The 15,605-nt window shown below is 34.9% G+C and overlaps 1 protein-coding gene across 1 annotated transcript; it reads right to left on the minus strand.

The window, feature by feature from the left end:
- Positions 1-5,750: 5,750 nt before the first annotated feature.
- On the minus strand, positions 5,751-13,766 carry LOC148945005 (uncharacterized). The gene is made up of 2 exons (XM_089098923.1): positions 13,329-13,766; positions 5,751-5,792 (listed from the first exon to the last, which is right to left on the minus strand). Exons 1-2 carry the CDS (start codon positions 13,764-13,766, stop codon positions 5,751-5,753), a joined length of 480 nt encoding a protein of 159 aa, XP_088955049.1.
- Between the last annotated feature and the right edge of the window lie 1,839 nt (positions 13,767-15,605).

The raw sequence follows: 15,605 nt of genomic DNA on the forward strand, positions 1-15,605 counted from the left end.
AAATATTATCCGGGTTGCAGCGGTAGCTAGCAACCTAGCAAGCGACGATCAAGTTCAATGTTAAGAATCCGGGTTGCAGCGGTAGCTAGCAACGTAGTAAGAGACGATCACGCCCCATAGTAAAAACTAATGTAACCCATAACTCCATAACCCATAACTGTGTGAATCAAAACAAATTCGACACTCGTTTTTGATACATGTCGTATTAACCATTGTAACTTATTAATTATTTCGTCCTTAAAATGTAGTATCAAGTCCCTCATAGCATATACGAAAAAAAAAGTTAAAATTTTCAGGTATTTTTCTTCCTTTGATTAAAAATTATAACTTTTGCTAAGACACTATAAGAATATTTTTGCATTTTAAATAATAACTCTTAGAATGAACTGAAAACTGAAATAATCCGGGTTGCAGCGGTAGCTAGCAACCTAGTAAGAGACGATCACGTCCAATGTTAAGAAATATAAAAACCCGTAGTTCCTAACAAAGGAGTCAGATCAAAACAAAAAGTACACCATTAGAACCGCCTTGTCCGAAACCCCTGCATAGGAAACTTTCTGTCCCTTGGCTTGAATAGCAAGGGAAATATATTGGCTTGAAAATCAAGAAAATTGACTTTAACCACGTTATTCTCCACAAACGGGATATTTTTTTCTCTTTTCTTTTTTTTGTATCCAGAGATAGCTTGGCACTGGAACATCGTAGATAGTTGTTCAATAGCTCATTTTAAAGGAAATTAATTGGGTTAAAAATCTATAGTAACTAAAATAAATTATTTCTAAAAGAGAATAAATTTTTCCAATAAAAACTGTATTTTTGATGCAGTGACGTCATAATTACTACATAAGAAACGTCAAAACTGTAAATGGTCTCATTCATGAATACATAATGGTTAGATCAAAGCAAGCTACACGCAAGTTAAAAAATCAGTACTAAAATATAATAAAGAACGACCTTTTGCCTATACTAAATTTTATACACCACTTAATTATAGTAGAGGTTAGTAATTTAACAGATAGCTTGGGACTGGAACATCGTAGAGAGTTGTTCAATGATTCATTTTAAAGAAAATTAATGGGGTTAAAAACCTTTTGGAATTTAAACAAATTATTTTTATTACATTCAGAAATTTTAATTATATTCCTTAAGAAATCATCATAAATCATCTCTGTTAACAAATCATCTCTGTTAACAAAGGCAGCTCTAAACTTACCGCCTATTTCATGTTAAAGATTGATCATTGATGCCGTAATCATAGTTTATAGCCAGGTCGTCTCTTACTATTCCAAAGAAGAAAAAGCCGTAGGCTTTTTCTGTTTGTAATCATATAGTAAAGAATGATAAGATGCCTATGGTTTAATAAACGGTTATATAAAGGGGGTGTTAGAATACAATGCTTAATCAGTAATTAAATAAAGGCTCGATCATCGAATTTAAGCTGAAACTAAGTAAAGGACAATTATGCCTCCATATATTCAGAGTAAATGCATAAGATCTATGTATATCCGGGTTGCAGCGGTAGCTAGCAACCTAGTAAGAGACGATCACGTCCAATGTTAAGAAATATAAAAACCCATAGCTCCTAAAAAAGGAGTCAAATCAAAACAAAAAGTACACCATTAGAACCACCTTGTCCGAAATCCCTGTATAGGAAACTTTCTGTCCCTTGGCTTGAACAGCAAGGGAAATATATTGGCTTGAAAATCAAGAAAATTGACTTTAACCACGTTAGTCTCCCCAAACGGGATATTTTTTTTCTTTTTTTGTATCCAGAGATAGCTTGGCACTGGAACATCGTAGAGGGTTGTTCAATAGCTCATTTTAAAGGAAATTAATTGGGTTAAAAATCTATAGTAACTAAAATAAATTATTTCTAAAAGGGAATAAATTTTTCCAATAAAAACCGTATTTTTGATGCAGTGACGTCATAATTACTATATAAGAAACTTCAAAACTGTAAATGGTCTCATTCATGAATACATAATGGCTAGATCAAAGCAAGCTACACGCAAGTTAAAAAATCAGTACTAACAAATCAAGAAAAGTGGCAGCTACTACAACATTCTGCCTAAACGGGATATTTTTTTCTCTTTTCTTTGTTTCCAGTATAATAAAGATCAAACTCTTCCCTATACTAACTTGCATATGCAACTTTACTATAGTTAAGATTACAGTATTTATATTTTTTTTTACATTAATATAATTAAGAACGAACTTCTGCCCAAAGTAAATGATAAATTTTCCAGTGAAGATCCAGATTGCAGTGGTAGCGTATAGTGGGGATTATAGTAAAGAATGAATTATATTAAAGGATGAATTAAAATTAAAAATTGCCTCCACTGAGGATTGAATTCAGGACCCCTGGATTACAACACCTGTGGTCTGCCATTGACCTATAGAGGCTTAAAAATAAGTCATAATAAACTAATTTTAGATAAGTTACAAAAAGGATCGATATACTTTCATTATAAATGTGGATTATCCATATAAAGAATCCATAGGCACGCAGATATCAAATATCCTTGAATATACTGCAGTATAAAAAAAAATCTGATGGCGCAAAGAAATAAAAACTGATAATTGCAAAAATATTTGTATATATTTTAACAAGGGATTACAACAATTCAAAAACCGTAAGAAATAATACCAAAAGTTTGAAGCTTAGTAGAATTCGATGTTAGATATCAGACTTTCTGTAATAATCAAATAACTTTGAATAGACTGCAGTATGAAAAAAACATTTAAATGCATAAAGAGCAAAAAAACTTGTTATTGCAAAAATATTTGTATGTATTTTAACATCCGGGTTGCAGCGGTAGCTAGCAACCTAGTAAGAGACGATCACGTCCAATGTTAAGAAATATAAAAACCCATAGTTCTTAAAAAAAGAGTCAGATCAAAACAAAAAGTACACCATTAGAACCGCCTTGTCCGAAACCCCTGCATAGTAAAATTTCTGTCCCTTGGCTTGAACAGCAAGGGAAATATATTGGCTTGAAAATCAAGAAAAGTGGCAGCTACTACAACATTCTGCCTAAACGGGATATTTTTTTCTTTTTTTTTTCTTTTTTTTCTTTTTTTCTTTTCCACAGATAGCTTGGCACTGGAACATCGTAAAGGGTTGTTCAATAGCGCATTTTAAAGGAAATTAATTGGGTTAAAAATCTATAGTAACTAAAATAAATTATTTCTAAAAGAGAATAAATTTTTCCACCAAAAACTGCATTTTTGATGTCTTTTCACACTGCAGTCTTTCAAACATAATCGTATACCAGCGGTAAGAATTGAACCCATGCCTCTGAAGAGACTGGTGGCTAACACCAGTGCCTTGGACCACTCGGCCAGGCTGCCTCTCATAAATAAATATATATGTGAATTTGGGTTGCAGCATTAGCTAGCAACCTAGTAATAGACGATCAGTCCAATGCTAAGAAATATAAAAACCCAAAACTCCTAAAAATAGAGTCAGATCAAAACAAAAGTACATCATTAGAAATACCTTGTCTGAAATTATAATAAAGATCAAACTCTTCCCTATACTAACTTGCATACGCAACTTCACTATAGTTAAGATTACAGTATTTATATTTTTATATTATTATAATAAAGAACGAACCCTCGCTTATACTAACTCAAATCTTTAATATATTCCGGGTTGCAATGGTAGTCACATTAAAAGACAATCGTTGGAATAACAAACAATTGCATACATTGGACTTAGTTAGCTGCCTGATTTTTTAAGAGTCGTCTCTTACTGCTCCAGAGAAGAAAAAGCCGTATGATTTTTCCTGTTTGTAATCAGGGTTTACATAATCTGATTTATCAATCTCGGTTGCAGCGGTAGTCCGGGTTGCAGCGGTAGCTAGCAACCTAGTAAGAGACGATCACGTCCAATGTTAAGAAATATAAAAACCCATAGTTCCTAACAAAGGAGTCAGATCAAAACAAAAAGTACACCATTGGAACCGCCTTGTCCGAAACCCCTGTATATGAAACTTTATGTCCCTTGGCTTGAACAGCAAGGGAAATGTATTGGCTTGAAAATCAAGAAAATTGACTTTAACCACGTTATTCTCCCCAAACGGGATATTTTTTTCTCTTTTCTTCTTTTTTCTTTTCCACAGATAGCTTGGCACTGGAACATCGTAGAGGGTTGTTCAATAGCTCATTTTAAAGGAAATTAATTGGGTTAAAAATCTATAGTAATTAAAATAAATTATTTCTAAAACAGAATAAATTTTTCCACCAAAAACTGCATTTTTGATGTCTTTTCACACTGCAGTCTTTCAAACATAATCGTATACCAGCGGTAAGATTTGAACCCACGCCTCCGAAGAGACTGGTGGCTAACACCAGTGTCTTGGACCACTCGGCCAGTCTGCCTCTCATAAATAAATATATATGTGAATTTGGGTTGCAGCAGTAGCTAGCAACCTAGTAAGAGACAATCAGTCCCATGCTAAGAAATATAACAAAACTCCTAAAAATAGAGTAAGATCAAAACGAAAGTACATCATTGAAACTACCTTGTCTGAAACCCTACTAGATAAATAATGAATGTCGTCATAGCTTTATATTAGATTAGAGCTATGACGTGAATAGAAAAACACGAAATTATATTGTTGTTTCTGAAGACGTCATGAAATAATATCATTGTGCTATGACGTCAATAAAATCATTACGCTGTGACGTCATGATTACTACTTAAGAACAACAAAGATGTAAATTTTCTCAGTCTTGATTAGAATAATGGTTAAATCGAAGCAAGCTATACGCAATTTGAAAAAACAGTACTACACAAACAACAGAGATAGTATCTTGAAAAGAGAAAAGCAAAAATATTCAACCGACCAGGCGCATCGAGAAGTATACATTAAAGATTATAATAAAGAACGACCTCTTGCCTTTACTGAATTTTATACACCACTTAATTATAGTATAAGTTAGTAATTCAACAGATAGCTTTGCACTGAAACATCGTAGAGAGTTGTTCAATTGGTCATTTTAAAGGAAATTAATGGGGTTGAAAACCTTTTGTAATTAAAACAAATTATTTTTATTACACGAAGAAATTCTAATTATATTCCTTAAGAAATCATTATAAGTAAAAATTTCCCATACGGAAATTGAACTCAAGCCAACTGGGTGAGAGCTATTCCAACCTCTAGACCACATAGGTTATATTAAAATATCCGATTAATGAATCCGGGTTGCAGCGGTAGCTAGCAATCTGGGTTGCAGCGGTAGCTAGCAACCTAGTAAGAGACGATCACGTCCAATTTTAAGAAATACAAAAACCCCTAACCCCTAGAAAAATAGTCAGATCAAAACATTAAGTACACCATTAGAACCGTGTTGTCCGAATCCCCTATAAAGGAAACTTGCCACCCTTTGGCTTGAATAACAAAGAAAATATATTGGCTTGATTATAATAAAGATAGAACTCTTCACGATACTAAATAAGCCTATACTAGTTAATGATATTAATGGTATGATTTTGTTGATAGCTGAATTATAAATTAAAGAAAATGATCCTTTCAGTTAAAGGCCGATCATGCTTGCCACTTGGACTAAGACGTCATTAATTAATTACATTAAAAGACGATCATAAGAATAATAAAAAACCCTGGCATACATTGGACTTAGTTAGCTACTTGATTGTTTGAGGTTCGTCTCTTACTACTTCAAAGGAGAAAAAGCCAAAGGCTTTTTCCTGTTTGTAATCATATCGCATAGAATGAACCCCAGTTTCAATTGACATTATCATCCGGGTTGCAACGGTAGCTAGCAACCTAGTAAGAGACAATAAATACCAATGTTAAGACATTTAATTATAGCAATCCGGGTTGCAGCGGTAGCTAGCAACCTAGTAAGAGACGATCACGTCCAATGTTAAGAAATATAAAAACCCCTAACTCCTAAAAACAGAATAAGATCAAAACAAAAAGTACACCATTAGAACCGCCTTGTCCGAAACCCCTATAAAGGAAACTTACCGCCCTGCGGCTTGAATAACAAAGAAAATATATTGGCTTGATAATCAAGAAAATTGACTTTAACCACGTTATTCTCCACAAACGGGATATTTTTTCTTTCTTTCTTTTCCACAGATAGCTTGGCACTGGAACATCGTAGAGAGTTGTTCAATGGCTCATTTTAAAGGAAATCTCTAGATCTAGCGCTATTTGTACTTACTTTTTTTTAAATTAATTTTTTTTACGAAAAACTTAATTTTTTATATACAATATTAATCAATGACGTCATAGTCTTTGGATGTAGTTAGTACATAAAGTCTGGATCATCGAATTAAAGTTGAAACTAAGTAAAGAACAATTATGCATCCATATATTCACAGTGATCTATAAAATTTCCCATTATATCTATAAACTGTTCCACAGTTGCCGGTTCATACCTTGGAAGCTTTTCACTAAACATGTTACAGTAAAGAACAATCTCTCACCCATAGTACATAAATAGAACGATGTCAGCCAAGAGGATCTAGTGTAGTACTATTTAATAATATATTTATTTAGACTTTAAATAGATAAATGTCTAAAAATTCCTTCTGGCAGGATTTGATACCCCTAGCAACTGAAGTATCAAATCAAACAGTTCGTGGTCATAATAAAGAGCTTTGTAATGGCTTATTTTAAATTACGAAAAGGATCGATCCATAGATATAGCTGAAGCCTAGTAAAGAACAAACCCCGGTACTTAGTCTGGGTTGCAGCGGTACCTAGCAGCCTAGTATCCGGGTTGCAGCGGTAGCTAGCAACCTAGTAAGAGACGATCACCTCCAATGTTAAGAAATATAAAAACCCATAGTTCTTAAAAAAAGAGTCAGATCAAAACAAAAAGTACACCATTAGAACCGCCTTGTCCGAAACCCCTGCATAGTAAAATTTCTGTCCCTTGGCTTGAACAGCAAGGGAAATATATTGGCTTGAAAATCAAGAAAAGTGGCAGCTACTACAACATTCTGCCTAAACGGGATATTTTTTTCTTTTTTTCTTTTTTTTTTCTTTTTTTGTATACAGAGATAGTTTTGCACTGGAAAATCGTAGAGGGTTGTTAAATAGCTCATTTTAAAGGAAATTAATTGGGTTAAAAATATATAGTAACTAAAATAAATTATTTCTAAAAGAGAATAAATTTTTCCACCAAAAACTGCATTTTGATGTCTTTTCACACTGCAGTCTTTCAAACATAATCGTATACCAGCGGTAAGAATTGAACCCACGCCTCTGAAGAGACTGGTGGCTAACACCAGTGCCTTGGACCACTCGGCCAGGCTGCCTCTCATAAATAAATATATATGTGAATTTGGGTTGCAGCAGTAGCTAGCAACCTAGTAATAGACGATCAGTCCAATGCTAAGAAATATAAAAACCCAAAACTCCTAAAAATAGAGTCAGATCAAAACAAAAGTACATCATTAGAAATACCTTGTCTGAAACCCTACTAGATAAATAATGAACGTCATCATAGTTTTATATTAGAGCTATGACGTGAATAGAGTGACGTCATAATTAGTATATAAGAAAAGTCAAAACTGAAAATTCTTTCATTCTTGATTAGAATAATGGTTAGATCAAAGCAGGCTATACGCAAGTTGAAGAAAGAGTACTACACAAACAACAGAGATAGTAACTTGAAAAGAAAAAAGCAAAGGTATTCAACCGACCAGGTGTATCGAGAAGTAATAATTGAGAGAGCAAAACAAAGGTATTCAACCGACCAGGCGTATCGAGAAGTAATAATTGAGAGAGCAAAAGAAAACAGCAAGATGTGTTATCACAATGATGAAGATTATAGACATGCAAAAATTGAGACAGCCAAACAAAAGATCAAGGAACGGTATGGTAATGATGAACATTACAGAGAAGCAAGAATTGAGCAGGCTAAATCCAGGTTGCAGCGGTAGCTAGCAACCTAGTAAGAGACGATCACGTCCAATGTTAAGAAATATAAAAACCCCTAACTCCTAAAAACAGAGTCAGATCAAAACAAAAAGTACACCATTAGAACCGCCTTGTCCGAAACCCCTATAAAGGAAACTTACCGCCCTGCGGCTTGAATAACAAAGAAAATATATTGGCTTGATAATCAAGAAAATTGACTTTAACCACGTTATTCTCCACAAACGGGATATTTTTTTCTTTCTTTTCCACAGATAGCTTAGCACTGGAACATCGTAGAGAGTTGTTCAATGGCTCATTTTAAAGGAAATCTCTAGATCTAGCGCTATTTGTACTTAATTTTTTTTTTAATTAATTTTTTTTACGAAAAACTTAATTTTTTATATACAATATTAAACAATGACGTCATAGTCTTTGGATGTAGTTAGTACATAAAGTCTGGATCATCGAATTAAAGCTGAAACTAAGTAAAGAACAATTATGCCTCCATATATTCACAGTGATCTATAAAATTTCCCATTACATCTATAAACTGTTCCACAGTTGCCGGTTCATACCTTGGAAGCTTTTCACTAAACATGCAACATTTCTTTTGGATATTACTATGAAGTTTTGCGAAAGCATCTCTAGCTGACTTTTCAACAAAATCCATTCTTTCAGAGATAATTTTAATCTTTAATTTTGAATATTTTTCGTAATCCCGGTAAAAAATTCGTAAAATTTTTCTAAATTTACTAAGATCAGTCAGCATTGTTGCCATGTTTTTGGACTTCTGAATATAATTTTTAATTTTGACCTTATGCGTTCTTTGCAGCTTGTGTAAACTGCAAAATATCCATGGTATCCGAGCAATAGTTTGAATATTTCAATTCAAGCTAGAAAAATACCTGAAAATGTTAAAATTAGTTTTATTTTTAGTTAGGTTCTAACTACCCGATGTGGAATTTACTATGTATTTTCAGACCAAAAAATTCAATTTTTTAATATATTTCATTTTTCATTTATAATAAAGAACGACCTCTTGCCTATACTAAATTATATAGGCCACTTAATTATACTTAAGGTTAGTAATTCCACAGATAGCTTGGCACTTGAACATCGTAGAGAGTTGTTCAATGGCTCATTTTAAAGTAATTTTTATAATAAAGACCGATCTGTAGTCCATAGTAACTGAAGTCTTATAAGATACAGTAAAGTCAAATCTGGGTTGCAGTGGTAGCTAGCAACCTAGTTTATAGTAAAGAACGACCTCTAACCCATGATAATAGATCCGGGTCGCTGTTACATTAAAGGACGATCTTTGAAATAACATTATTTATCCGGGTTGCAGCGGTAGCTAGCAACCTAGTAAGAGACGATCACCTCCAATGTTAAGAAATATAAAACCCCCCAACTCCTAAGAAAAAGAGTCAGATCAAAACAAAAATTACACCATTAGAACCGACTTGTCCGAATCCTCTATAAAGGAAACTTACCGCCCTTTGGCTTGAATAACAAAGAAAATATATTGGCTTGAAAATCAAGAAAATAGACTTTTACCACGTTATTCTCCACAAACGAGATATTTTTTTCTTTTTTCTTTTTTCTTTTCCACAGATAGCTTGACACTGGAACATTGTAGAGGGTTGTTCAATAGCTTATTTTAAAGGAAATTAATTGGGTTAAAAATCTATAGTAACTAAAATAAATTATTTTAAAAGAGAATAAATTTTTCCACCAAAAACTGCATTTTTGATGTCTTTTCACACTGCAGTCTTTCAAACAAAATCGTATACCAGCGGTAAGATTTGAACCCACGCCTCCGAAGAGACTGGTGGCTAACACCAGTGTCTTGGAACACTCGGCCAGGCTGCCTCTTATAATTTGGGTTGCAGCAGTAGCTAGAAACCTAGTAAGAGACGATCAGTCCCATGCTAAGAAATATAAAAACCCAAAACTCCTAAAAATAGAGTAATATCAAAACAAAAGTACATCATTAGAACTACCTTGTCTGAAACCCTACTAGATAAATATTGAATGTCGTCATAGCTTTATATTAGAGCTATGACGTGAATAGAATTTCCGGGTTGCAGCGGTAGCTAGCAACCTCCGGGTTGCAGCGGTAGCTAGCAACCTAGTAAGAGAAGATCACGTCTAATGTTAAGAAATATAAAAACCCATAGCTCCTAAAAAAGGAGTCAGATCAAAACAAAAAGTACACCATTAGAACCGCCTTGTCCGAAACCCCTGTATAGGAAACTTTGTGTCCCTTGGCTTGAACAGCAAGGGAAATATATTGGCTTGAAAATCAAGAAAATTGACTTTAACCACGTTAGTCTCCCCAAACGGGATATTTTTTTTTCTTTTTTTGTATCCAGAGATAGCTTGGCACTGGAACATCGTAGAGGGTTGATCAATAGCTCATTTTAAAGGAAATTAATTGGGTTAAAAATCTATAGTAACTAAAATAAATTATTTCTAAAAGAGAATAAATTTTTCCAATAAAAACTGTATTTTTGATGCAGTGACGTCATAATTACTATATAAGAAACGTCAAAACTGTAAATGGTCTCATTCATGAATACATAACGTCATACGCCGTGACGTCATAATTAGTATATAATAAGGAAAGTCAAAACTTAAAATTCTCTCATTCTTGATTAGAATAATGGTTAGATCAAAGCAGGCTATACGCAAGTTGAAAAAAGAGTACTACACAAACAACAGAGATAGTAACTTGAAAAGAAAAAAGCAAAGGTATTCAACCGACCAGGTGTATCGAGAAGTAATAATTGAGAGAGCAAAACAAAGGTATTCAACCGACCAGGCGTATCGAGAAGTAATAATTGAGAGAGCAAAAGAAAACAGCAAGATGTGTTATCACAATGATGAAGATTATAGACATGCAAAAATTGAGACAGCCAAACAAAAGATCAAGGAACGGTATGGTAATGATGAAGATTACCGAAACAAACATAAGAAAAAAGTTGCTACCAGAATAATGGGTAGATACTGGGGTGACAAAAGCTATAATAAAAAAATTAAATTTTCTGTGAGGTTGTACCGAAGAACGCATAAGGACAAAGGGAAAAATTACATTCAGAAATACAAGAAGATGGCAAAACTGCAGGCTGATCTTCCTAAATTGAGAAACATTTTACGCATGTTTTACCAGGATCACGAAAAGTATTCAAAATTACAGATTAAAATTCTCTTTGAAAGAGCGGATGCTGTTGAAAAGTCGGCTAGAAATGCTTTGGCAAAGCTTCATAGTAATATACAAAAGAAATCTTGTCAGTTTAATGAAAAGCTTCCAAGGTATGGATTGGCAACTGCGGAACAGTTTATAGATGCAATGAAAAATGTTCGACAACACAGTGAATATACGGAGGCGTACTTCTTTGAAAATTCGTATATTAATTTTGGAAGGAGAAATTGCAGTTTATGTAGCAGCAATAAAAAAATATATACAAGCATACCTATCAACAGCGAAGGAAAAGCAATGTTTTTCAATTATGGCGAAAACGAGCCTGTTAGGGTTATTAGTATATGTGTTTGTAAGACTAATGATTTAGAACAAATTCCTGGAACACCGACTCAAGAAAAAAGCATTTCTAACTGTGTTTTAAACAGTTCTTTTAGTTCTACTGAATATTTGGCAAAAAATACATAAAGGCTCGATCATCGAATTTAAGCTGAAACTAAGTAAAGGACAATTATGCCTCCATATATTCACAGTGATGTATAAGATTTCCCATTACATCTGTAAACTGTTCCACAGTTGCCGGTCCATACCTTGGAAGCTTTTCACTAAACATGCAACATTTCTTTTGGATATTACTATGAAGTTTTGCGAAAGCATCTCTAGCTGACTTTTCAACAAAATCTATTCTTTCAGAGATAATTTTAATCTTTAATTTTGAATATTTTTCGTAATCCCGGTAAAACATTCGTAAAATTTTTCTCAGTTTACAAAGATCAGCCTGTGCGTTCTTTGCAGCTTGTGTAAACTGCAAAAATATCCATGGTATCCGAGCAATAGTTTGAATATTTCAATACAAGCTGGAAAAATACCTTAAAATGTTACAATTAGTTTTATTTTGGTTAGGTTCTTTTGGTTAAGGCAGCAACAGTGATTCGCCACGACGACCTGTCCTGAGCCTTCAACCATAGCTCCTCCAACGAGGACCACGCCAGCTTCGCCTCCTTCATTAGCGACCTACCAAGGGTCATTTTCGGTCTCCCTGATTTGCGGAGACCGGGGGGTGTCCAACACCATGCATCGTACGGCAGCCTTCCTTCCCCAATTCGCACCATATGCCCCCAATACATCCATCGCCGCTTTCTAATAAGATCAAGGAGGGGGGTATGATTTGTCATACGATAGATTTCATCATTTCGTATTCTTTCTGTCCAACGTATATTTACGGTAGACCTTAGACAATTATTGTCGAATGCCTGGAGTCGTCGTTCTAGGTGAGCAGTGATGCTCCAAGTTTCGCAGCCGTACATAAGGACAGAGAACACATTGCTATTATAAATTTTAAGCTTTAACTTCTGGGAATATTTATTATTTCTTCAAACATTTCTAAGGTAGCTGAAAGTAGACCCAGCCAATGATATTCGGCACAGTATTTCTCTTTCGGAATTGGCATCTTGCGTAAGAATGCTGCCGAGATACTTGAACTCTCTCACTTCCTCAATTTCCTCGTTGTTAACCAAAAGTCCTTCGACTAAGTCAGGTATGACTGCATTCGACATTGATTTGGTCTTGTTAGCATTTATGGAGAGTCCGACAGCATTTGCCATACGACCGAGTTCATTAATGTTGCGTTGCATATCTTCTGGGTCGTGGGTAATAAGCGCAACATCGTCAGCAAAATCACCATCATTGAGTTCTCTCAGTGGATTTAATTGTAGACCGCCACTAAAACTGCATCCACGGAGAACAAAATCTATCACTATGGCAAACAGAAATGGTGATAGAATGCAGCCCTGCCTCACACCTGACTGAACAGAAAACCACTCCGTTAGGCCACCCTCTGTCTGTACTGCGCACATGATATCATGATATAGCGCTTTAATTATATTTACAATTTTGGTCGGAATTCCATAATGCACTAAAATCTTCCATATGGTTCTGCGATGTATCGAGTCGAAGGCTTTGAGAAAATCTATAAATACTATAAGTAGCTGAACTTGCCATTCATTGGATTCATCCAGCAGGACTCTCAGGCTAAATATCAGGTCACAACATGATCTATTCTGGCGGAATCCGTGCTGCTCATCTCTCAGAACTTTCTCCACTTTACATTGAATCCTGTTAAGAATTATTTGGCACAGAACTTTGCTGCCAACAGACTGTAAAGCAATACCTCTCCAATTATCACACTTAGTCTTTTGTCCCTTTTTGAAGAGTTTTACAATTACTGCCATCGACCATTCACTAGGGACTTTTTCTTCATCCCAAACACGGGAAAGAAGTTTAAATATGGGTTTGGCTAGGGTGCTTTTACCGTACTTCAGTAATTCTGGTGATATGCCATCATTGCCTGCAGCCTTTCCGTTTTTCAAAGTCTTTAGGGCCTCCTTGACTTCAATAAGTATGAGAGGTCCAGAACATATTCCCAGATCGAAAAGTGGTTCTTCAGGGATATTTAAAGTAGTTGTGGGAGGTATCTGATTTAGTACCTCGCTAAAATGCTCTTTCCAGCGTCGGACTATGTCATCAGTCTGGGTTAATAAAATGCCATCTTTGCTTTCAACTTGGGTTGACGACGCCTTTGAAATACCCACTAACTGCTTCGTTACTGCATACACAGTACGGCTATCTCCCCGTCTAGCGGCTGCCTCAGCCTGTTCGGCCATAGTTTCGAGGTGCATCCTCTTATCATCCCTGGTTGCTGCTTTGACTTGCTTATGGAGACGCTTGTACTGCGCTTTCAGGTTTGAAAATATTATTTCTTGTTTTGTAATAAGATGCCTTCTAAGCGTGTTATTATACGTAATTTAAAAAAACAGTACTATACAAAAAACAGAGACAACATCTTGGAAAGAAAAAAACAAAGGTATTCAACTGACAAGGCGTATCGAGAAGTATAATTGAGACAGCAAAACAAAACAGCAAGATGTGTTATCACAATGATGAAGATTATAGACATGCGAAAATTGATACAGCCAAACAAAAGAGTAAGGAACGGTATGATAATGATGAAGATTACCGAAACAAACATAAGAAAAAAGTTGTTACCAGAATAATGGGTAGATACTGGGGTGACAAAAGCTATAATGAAAAAATTAAATTCTCTGCGAGGTTGTACCGAAGAACGCATAAGGACAAAGGGAAAAATTACATTCAGAAATACAAGAAGATGGCAAAAATGCAGGCTGATCTTTGTAAATTGAGAAACATTTTACGCATGTTTTATCGGGATCACGAAAAGTATTCAAAATTACAGATTAAAATTCTCTTTGAAAGAGCGGATGCTGTTGAAAAGTCGGCTAGAAATTCTTTGGCAAAGCTTCATAGTAATATCCAAAAGAAATGTTGTCAGTTTAACGAAAAGCTTCCAAGGTATGGATTGGCATACAATAAAGAACGACACCTTGCCCATGTTAACTAAAACATAAATAGGGATAAAAAACGATCATTGGAATAACAAAAATTGCATACCTTTGGAATTAGCTAGCTACTTGATTATTTGAGACTCGTCTCTTACTATTTAAAAGAAGAAAAAGCCGTAGGCTTTTTCCTGTGTGTAATCAGTTTATTATCATAGGCAGCGCGCTAGCACTGCCAGAGTAAAGAACGATGTGGGCACAATGTGTTTTTTTTCCGGGTTGCAGCGATAGCTAGCAACCTAGTAAGAGACGATCACGTCCAATGTTAAGAAATATAAAAACCCATAGTTCCTAACAAAGGAGTCAGATCAAAACAAAAAGTACACCATTAGAACCGCCTTGTCCGAAACCCCTGTATAGGAGACTTTCTGTCCCTTGGCTTGAAAAGCAAGGGAAATATATTGGCTTGAAAATCAAGAAAATTTACTTTAACCACGTTATTCTCCCCAAACGGGATATTTTTTCTCTTTTCTTTTTTTTCTTTTCCACAGATAGCTTGGCACTGGAACATCGTAGAGGGTTGTTCAATAGCTCATTTTAAAGGACATTAGTTGGTTTAAAAATCTATAGTAACTAAAATAACTTATTCCTAAAAGAGAATAAATTTTTCCACCAAAAACTGCATTTTTGATGTCTTTTCACACTGCAGTCTTTCAAACAAAATCGTATACCAGCGGTAAGATTTGAACCCACACCTCCGAAGAGACTGGTGGCTAGCACCAGTGTCTTGGACCACTCGGCCAGGCTGCCTCTCATAAATAAATATATATGTGAATTTGGGTTGCAGCAGTAGCTAGCAACCTAGTAAGAGACGATCAGTCCCATGCTAAGAAATATAACAAAACTCCTAAAAATAGAGTAAGATCAAAACAAAAGTACATCATTAGAACTACCTTGTCTGAAACCCTACTAGATAAATAATGAATGTCGTAGCTTTATATTAGAGCTATGACGTGAATAGAAAAACACGAAATTATATTGTTGTTTCTGATGACGTCATGAAATAATATCATTGCGCCTTGACGTCAATAAAATCATTACGCCGTGACGTCATAATTACTACTTAAGAACGACACAGATGTAAAT

Source organism: Artemia sp. Qi Xiang Cuo, chromosome 13 (genome assembly GCF_049724085.1).
Source record: "Artemia sp. Qi Xiang Cuo chromosome 13, ASM4972408v1, whole genome shotgun sequence".
Classification (NCBI taxonomy): domain Eukaryota; kingdom Metazoa; phylum Arthropoda; class Branchiopoda; order Anostraca; family Artemiidae; genus Artemia; species Artemia sp. Qi Xiang Cuo.

Bases quoted from the DNA above. Each gene is read 5' to 3' on its own strand.
- LOC148945005 (XM_089098923.1), bottom strand. From the start codon at position 13,766: ATGGCCGAACAGGCTGAGGCAGCCGCTAGACGGGGAGATAGCCGTACT. The intron at 5,793-13,328 runs GTAATTGTAAAA...GTCTCTTACTAG, and splicing joins CTAGTGAATGGTCGATGGCA to GTTGCTAGCTACCGTTGCAA.